Source organism: Girardinichthys multiradiatus, chromosome 3, assembly GCF_021462225.1.
Source record: "Girardinichthys multiradiatus isolate DD_20200921_A chromosome 3, DD_fGirMul_XY1, whole genome shotgun sequence".
Taxonomy (NCBI): Eukaryota; Metazoa; Chordata; class Actinopteri; order Cyprinodontiformes; family Goodeidae; genus Girardinichthys; species Girardinichthys multiradiatus.
This window is the reverse complement of record NC_061796.1, coordinates 13,544,826-13,553,435: the sequence shown is the minus strand read 5'-3', so window position 1 is coordinate 13,553,435 and position 8,610 is coordinate 13,544,826. Positions and strand designations below refer to the sequence as shown.

The window sequence follows — 8,610 nt, the reverse complement described above, 5'->3', positions numbered from 1 at the left end:
AGAATACAGAGGAAAAAAGGTTGCTTAGTTTAGACAGCCTCTGCTTAACATTTACAGAAGCGAAACACAATCGCTGCTTTTATTTTGTTGGTCAAATGTTTGCAGGAAGCTGCTCTCTCTAGCGTCATTGTGCAGCCTTACGGCTTTGATTTCTGCAGCATTATGAAGAGGCCTGGCGCCCCCTTTTGTTCGTTCTTTAACCGTGCAGGTTAATGTTAATGTTTTAAACACGCTTGCTTTTTCAGTAATTGCCGTCTTATTCATGTTTTCTCTCCTAAAGCTTAACTTCCTCATTACTTTTTAATTCCTAATGGATTTATGCATGTGTGTATGAGTAATATGGGGGTGTGTTAAGCAATAAAAGTAGCAAGCAGTGATATTTCCCCGGAAATATTGGCTGTAAGCTAAAGTTATCGCTGCTGTTATAAAAAGTATGTCACATGTCATATGCCTTTCCTCACTGTCAATAAATCAGTCTAACCTGTCTTGTTTTAGGCCAGTTTTAAGTTCATATGTGATCACTTTCTTCAAAGTCATACGTTTCATAAGATGCATTTACAACAATTTGATAAGGCCCAGATGATTATGTCTTGGTATTGTAAGCTTTTAGTATTCAAAAGCAACATAAAAGGCCCAATGGCAGTTTGCAAATGCACACAGGGCAAACGCCCTACTTTCTGCAGACATGTTCGGTGGTCTGAGAAGACTGAAATTGAAGTGTTATCCATAAGGGACATTATTAGGCAGACGTTTGTTTTTTCTACAAAACTGGAGGGAGGTTGCAAGTCTGAGAACACTGTGCCATTTGTAAAATAAGGGTAACAGCATCATGTGTCTGTGTTTTTTGTTTTGTTTTTGTTTGTTTCTTGGTGTTTTTGGTTTTTTTTTTTTTTTTTGCTGGTGGGACTGATGCATTTCACAAAATAAGAGGTATCATGAGGAAAGTACATTATGTGGAAACATTGTAGCAACATCTTGAGACATCAGCATGGAAATGGAAAAAAAAAGGACTATGATCCAAAGCATACTCCAAATACTTACAAAATGACTTAAAGACAAAAAGTCAATGTTTTTGAGTAGCCATCACAAAGCCCCCATCTCAGGCCCCCCCAAAAATTGGGAGACAGAACTAAAATTGTGTGTGTGTGTGTGTGTGTGTGTGTATGTGTGTGTTGTGGCTGCTGGAAAACCTGAATCAGGTCCACCAGTTCTGTCAGTAGGAATCGGCCCAAAATATTACAAAACCTATTGTGAGAAGATGCAAGGATAGCCAAAACGTTTTACCCAAGAAATTCAGTTTTATACATTTAATAGACTAATGTAACAAATATTAATTAAAGGTATGCTTCTGGCTGGTAATGTAAAAATAGAGAGATTTATGACAAAACAGGTTAAGTTCATTCTGAGTTAATGTCAGACATTGGGAAAATATTTTCTACCGTGTATATGTGTGTGTAAACGTCTGATTTTAACAGTAGATTTTCATGGCGTCTAAACCACTACCGACTCAACAAAATTACATTTTTTAAATTGGAAAAAACATTGGGGCAAAAGGAAAAGTCTAGGTAATTCTATAAAAATAATGTTTTTGCCACAGAAACAATTTGATATCTTATTTCCTTAAAACAAAACCAGATTAATAGTTTCGGTAGTGGAAAGATAACCTTTTTAAAGCGAGTTGTTCTTCTCCACGTTCCCTCTGTTGTCTTCAGTCTGGTATCCTAGCAACACAGGAACATTCCAATTAGACAGGGGGGGGGGTGAACAAACACATTACAGTGGTTTAAAAAACAAACAAAAGTTTACTAAGAATTTTGTACCAACTACACATTCCAGTCAGCGCAAATATACATCTTTATATGCGCTTCATAACTATAAGGAGCGAATCTAATCCTATTATTAAGACAAATAATTGCAAACATCCCCCTTCCAGCCGGAATTACGTAGTCCATCAGGCTTCCGCTGATAAACAGCGGGTCGTTGAAGAGGTAAGTTTGAAGGTAGTTAAGAATAATAGATTGCTTCACACCAGGGTCTAACATTATATAATTATCATTAGATTCGCACAGTAGTAAGGCCAATGTATTAGTTTTTTTAGTGTTTGCCGGGGTTTTTGTCGAGTTGTATTACCCGCGACGTCGGTCGCATACAAACTTACCGTTGGTGTTTCACTTTAAAACGAAAACACGAAATAAAACTAAGAAGCTGCTTTTCTTACTTTCTCGTAAGTCTAATTAATGCTGTTGTGAAACAGCTGTTGTTCACCTAATTAAGCATTAATACCAGGTGTCACAAGTGTTTCAATGTTACTTCCTCGCTGAAAACACTCATAAACCAATTTAAATGCTATTAATAGCGCATTTGAACTGTTTATTATTATTTTTTTTCATGGTGGTATAATTATACAATAAACAACCTCAGTGAAATAAAAACACCCAAGAATTTCGTGTATTCGTTCATATTTATTGTTAATATTTTTTAATCCAAACCGATTAAAATTATAATTTATATTTACGTTATAAATGTAAATACGCATAGACACCACTAATATTTGGTTAAATGACCCTCAGCAAATTGCTGAGAAGCCACACGTTTTTTAGTAGTTGTCAGAAAGCGTTTTGGATTTTCTGGCTGTATCTCATATCAGGAATGATTCAGAGTCAGAAAACTTTATTAATCCCAGAGGGCATTTCAATTACAGTTAGACCCCTTTATTACAAGAACTAAATATGATATAATGGGTAAAAATAAACTCTGACAGCAATCCAACATTGTCCTCAACATACCAGTAGCAGAGTGCAGATCAGATTGGTCCAGTGCCAGGTTTCACAAGTAAATAACTGAAAAACAATAATGGGAAACACATGAACTACTAGGCTTATCCCATTCTTAATAGGACATAAAAACCCAGAGATGAAAATTTAATTAAAGCAATTAATCTAATACCATTTTGTACTACAATGGCCTTCATCAACCTGATAGCCAAAGGAAAAAATGTGTTTGCCGATGGTAGAGTTCATTCAAATAAAAACACAAATTGGGTGATCTTCTGGTGTGGACTTACCTTTTAGGCATAGTCCATAATGTTGCGTTAGGGTTAGGTTTGTGGCCGTTCCAGAAACTTAATAACACCCTGCTTTATCTATTCCAAAACTAGTTTTGATGTATGTTTAGGTTAATTCTCTATATGTATCACCCAACTGGGTCAAAGCTTCTCTGATCTGCCCCAAACGACCACGGAACCACCAAGATGTTAGCCTGTTACTGGAAGATGCTGAAACACCATTGTTGCTGTCCGCAAGGAACTAAATTTAACATCAACAATGACTGATGGGATGCCAACCAAAGAAAAGAGCCCATGCTCCAAAACTGACACCTTCAAGCTCGGCTGAAATTTTCAGCTGGTTGCATGGAGTATCGGAATGCCCTCTGGAGGAAGGTTTAATTAACTCGAGACAGATTCGGCCATTTAGCAAGAATGACAAGAAGTATGTTTTGAGGAGTCAAGGTGAAGCTTTTAAACCTGAGAACACTTTATCAACTGTCTAGCATGGTGGGAGCAGCGTCATGTTGAGGTTTGGTTGGATGCCAGTGGCATTGCACATAGTCGATGGGATATTGATGAGAAGGGATTACCTCTAATTTTTTTCAACTTAACCTCCAATCAACAGCTAGCTGGTTGACACTGGGACATCACAGGAAAATGACTGCACGCACACATAAAAACTGCTTTTGGATTTAATAGAACAGCAGAACATTAAACTTCTGGAAAGGTCCCAATCATAACGCTGTTGAAAATTCAGCTGTTATACTTAAAAGTTGAGTGTTTAGCAGGAAACCAACCAGTTATCAGTTTTGATAAGAATAGTAGTCAAATATCTGATGATGGCTTCAAAAACAAAACGTTTCTTTGCAGCTAGCTAAGGAACTTTTATCCAAATATTAGTTGAGATGTATGTTAATATTTAATCATGGGTTATTGTTCACTTTGGGTGGATTTGAGTTAATCCACAATAGATTCAAACTAAAAAATAAAGAAGTTGTTTCTTATATAATTTACCACTCAATTGAAATGTATTATTAAAAGATGAAAATTGATATGATTTTCAGACCAAAAAATCTTATCTGAATTGGTAGAGCTCCTGTGAATTGGTTGGTTTTGTGCTAAACACTCAGCTTTTAAGTATAGCACAATGTACTTTATTTTCTTTCCACACAGGAGATGGAGAACTTCATCCTGTATGAGGAGCTTAGCAAAGATGGCAGCTTTGTTGTCTATAAAGGAAGAAGAAAGAGCAACCTCTGCTATGTCGCCATCATCTGTACAGACAAAACCAAGAGACCAGAGATCACTAACCATGTATGTTTAGCTATATCAAGTCATGTTGCATTTGTGTGTTTTTGAATGCTGATTGTAGTTTGGGGTCAGTTTGAACACAAAATAATGCATTAGACAATTATGAATCCCTAAGTGTTATAATAACGAAAATGTATTATCGATGTATTAAATGCATAACATATTTAGGAGAATGTTTAGGCGATACTACTTGCAAATTTAATGGAAAAATAATACTAGGTACGACTGAGCCAGGATCTGGATCATCCAAATATTGTACGCTTCTATGAATGGTTTGAGACAAGTAAGCACCTTTGGGTGATAGTGGAGCTCTGTACAGGTCAGTAATGTAAATTCGTACAAGTATTTTTGTCTGTCTTACACTCGCTTAATAATTGTACCTGTTAGGTGGTTCCTTGGAGTCTGTAGTGGCTCATGATGGAAGTCTGTCAGAGGATATTGTGAGGAGGTTTGGATGGGACTTGGTTAAAGGTTTAAGACACATCCATGAATTGGGAATCATTCTGTCAGACTTGACCCCTGCAAAGGTTAGAATTTGCAGTTATTTCAATCCAAAACTGACAAAAGTATTACAACAATGTTATCGATATTTAAAGCAATAATAATGATTGTTTTTTCTTCAGGTTCTTCTAGATGGTAGCGGCGTTTTGAAGTTTAGTGACTTCTGTTTATCCAAAGCTGAGGGAGAGACTCTGGAGAGTATTTTTACAATGCTTTCTGTATCTGAGGAACAAGAGGAAGGAGACAGCATGAACATGAGAACAAGAGTGCAAGGTCGGAGTTTACCATTAATGTATGTTTAATGAAGTGCATGTCCTAATATTAACACTTAATTCTTTTACATTTTGCTACAAAACAGCTAAACTTTCTTACAATAAGATGAAGTGATTTTTATTAATAATTCTCTAGGCTCAGGGAATGTTTTAAGACAATTTTCTTTGGACAATGATTATTTCTTTCGGAGGATTTTTTATAAAACATACAACAGGCATATTGCTCAATGCTCTGTGTTGTATCTAGAGCAGTTGTTCTAATTTTTTAACAACAACTACTTTAGGACTAACAACGTTTTTCTATGTACCACCATACCTTCTGACATTTTAAAACAATGGTAAAACAGTGCAGTGAGATCAGAAAAAAAACTTCCTCATCAATTTGCACTGCATGATTGGTTGAAGGATGTGGTGTTATTATTATAAGTTAAGTTTTCCAATTTTAAACTTGGAAATATAATTTGAAAAGTCATCTGAATTCAGTACTCCAAGTTGGAAAAGGCTGCAGTTTCCCTCCAATCCTGACCTCAAATATAACACGAGTGCCTTGAATTCAAAACCTAGTCCTGGCTACAGTAAAACAAATATATATTATTTTCACTTCTGACGAGTAAAACCTGTTTTTTTTTTTTACACATGCAATACTATAAAACAATTAGCTAACCTGTTGGTATGGTGGCGGACAATAAAAATACCACTAACTGGTTTTCACACTTGGAATTGGAATCTGATCCAGTTGGATTAGATGTCATTCCCAAATCCAGGTTTTCACTGCCAGGGTAAATGAAATAGCATAAGGAGCCCCCGGCATTCTTTTCTTTTTTGATTTACATGTGTAAAAAATGGCAAGAATAAGATCATTTCATGGAGAGATTTGTTTTTTGCATAAAAAATGCAAAAGTGATGCTAGCATTAAACGTGACATTTGGTGCATTCATAGTGAATTTATAATACCAAGATGGGCCACCGTTTTAAAACAAAAGTCTTTAGTTTAGTGGAATAAGAAGCATATTTAACCTCCTACTGTTTCTGTTGCCGGCGCATTAAGAATGGATACGTGGATATGTAAACCATGTGATGAAACTGATTATATAATGCTCTAATCCTACAGCGCTAGCTAGAACTGGGTACCAATCAGTTGATGAGATGCTTACATACTTTGGCATCTAAGCAAAAATAAAACATTTCTAAATTAGAGGGCACTGTGGCTTAGTGAGAAAAGTAGTTAATTTGAAAGTTGTGGGTTCGATTCCAGCTTCCTTCTGCTGATATGCCCCCGGTGCAAGGCACTTTACCTCAAGTTGTCTACTGATCTGCTTATTAGTGTATTAATGTGTTACTGAGTGTTTGGTATGCCTGGAAAGATGCTATATAAGTTCAGTTCATTTATCATCTAAGTTGCAAGTGTTTTTGGATATGTTGTGTGTTTATTAATTTGGTTTTCTAAACCCATGCTTAGTTTAGAATCATTTTACTGAAGTAAAACTGAAAGTATGGTGCAGTCAAACTACTCTTAGAAGTAGGTTTATTTTTAAGAAGTTACTCATGGAAATGTAACTGGGTAAATGTATCTAGTTTCTACCCACCTCTGGCTGTATGTGACTGTAAGGATGACAAAATATGAAAGCTTATGGATTATGCAAAGCTTACTTAGCTTCTTATTGGTTATTAACAAAACAGTTCACTTTGAAACAGACAAAGGAAGAGTGGAGAGAATAAGAAATACTTCTGTAAAATTTACATCTTGCATATACTAGAGGCTCACATTTGAGAACATTTTATATTATGGACTTCGCATACAGCAAGCAATGATGTATCAGTGCTTTTCAACTGTATCCATGTGATTCTGTTACATATTTATAGGTTCTCCAACCTACAGTGCTCCGGAGGTTTTGCAGGGATCAGAAACCAGTAGGAGCTCTGATCTCTGGGCTCTCGGCTGTATACTCTACTATATGTGCAATGGTACCCACTCGCATACCTTTACAAAGTAACACATTTGCATATCAAATGTAATATTCAAAAAATAACAGTAATGTATAATACATTTTCTCATTTGCTGATTTGCTTTGTCTTTTTATATCATAAATTGTAATTTCAATGAATTCCTGATTATCTTCACTGCTACTATTATTTTACAACCTCAATTCCCACAAACTATTTAGTGTTTTGCATATTTTCTTCACAATGGAACATTGTAAACATATCAAATGTTTTGATTAAGAAATGGTACAATTTTCAGAACAATTAAGGTAGTTTATAAGTTAACAGCAGAACACATCTCAAAACAATACCCCGAGTTGACACTGACTACGTTCCGTGTCTGATGGAGCAGAAACTCCCTTGCAAATTGTGGCATGCGGCATTTCACATTGGATGCGTTTTTGCGTTTAGGATCTCTTCATGCATCTAGCAACAGCTCCGTCATCTGTCAAAAATAGACTTGATCCATATTTCTGAGGGACGACCCTCCGTCATGCCGTAGTGCCATGGAGCTGGTGGGAATTACTGCATTGACTAGAATGGCTATGATTTGTGACAAAGAGCAAAACGCAGATGATAGAGTCATTTTGAACTATGGGTATGGACATGGGAAATTATAGTAGGTGGTACAAAATTAAAACAGGACGATGAGCATTTCAGCAACTAATTAGGTTAATTTCAAACAGGTTAGCAAGAGGACTGGGTGTAAAATTAGCATCTTAGAGAGACTGAAGTATTCAGTCTCTCTAAGAGACGCTGTATCTCTTAAGATACAGCGTCTTGAGTGCCTTGTTGCTGAAAAGCGCTATATAAATAAACTTGACTTGACTTCAGAAATAAAGATGGGTTGAGGTTCACCAGTCTGTGAAAATCTGAAACTAAAGACTTTGGAAAAATATCTGATTAATATTCCTAGAGGAAAAATCTGAAAATCTTTGAATAGCCCATAATCTACGGTTCATAATATAATCTCAAGTCAATTTGGGAGAAGCATGAGCTTCGGTCTTAAAGTGGCACTGACTGAAAAAAACAGTCCTTATTCAGTTATACGGTTATAAGCATCAATGTTTGGGCTCAGAAACCCTTCCAGAAATCATTGTCTGTAAACACAATTCACCATGCCAACCACCAGTGTGGGTTAAAACTTTATCAATTAAAGAAGAAGCCATAAACAATCATCATCCAGAAACACGGCCTTCTTTATTGGACGGAGGCAAAGTGGAAGATTTTCACGTCTGAAAGGAACCATCAATGCAGAAAAGTAAATGCAGGTTTTAGAATAAAATGCTCCCATCTAAATCACCTCTTTAGTAGGCATGACTTTCAGCAAGACAATGTTAAATCCTGTGCTGCATCTATTATAACAGTATGGCTTCATAGTTTCTGAGTGCTGAACTGACCTGCCTGCAACCAGACCTCTTAACAATTGAAAACACCTGGTGCATCTGTTGAACAGCTACATCAGAGACAACAGGACATTACCCTCCATCAACTGGT

At 36.3% G+C, this 8,610-nt stretch overlaps 1 protein-coding gene across 4 annotated transcripts in view; it reads left to right on the top strand.

The window, feature by feature from the left end:
• Positions 1–1,844: 1,844 nt before the first annotated feature.
• Positions 1,845–8,610, top strand: part of ulk4 (unc-51 like kinase 4) — a 138,522-nt gene continuing 131,756 nt past the window's right edge. For 3 of the 4 annotated variants that reach the window (XR_007037772.1, XM_047362006.1, XM_047362004.1), the window contains exons 1-6: positions 1,845–2,000; positions 4,220–4,360; positions 4,577–4,676; positions 4,745–4,884; positions 4,981–5,131; positions 6,994–7,095. Coding sequence is in view for 3 of the 4 variants with exons in the window: in XM_047362006.1 (XP_047217962.1) it covers positions 1,860–2,000; positions 4,220–4,360; positions 4,577–4,676; positions 4,745–4,884; positions 4,981–5,131; positions 6,994–7,095 (775 nt within the window). In the remaining variant the exon portion in view is untranslated. The remainder of the gene's footprint in view (positions 2,001–4,219; positions 4,361–4,576; positions 4,677–4,744; positions 4,885–4,980; positions 5,132–6,993; positions 7,096–8,610) is intronic. The other variant, XM_047362005.1, reaches the window with a different exon arrangement.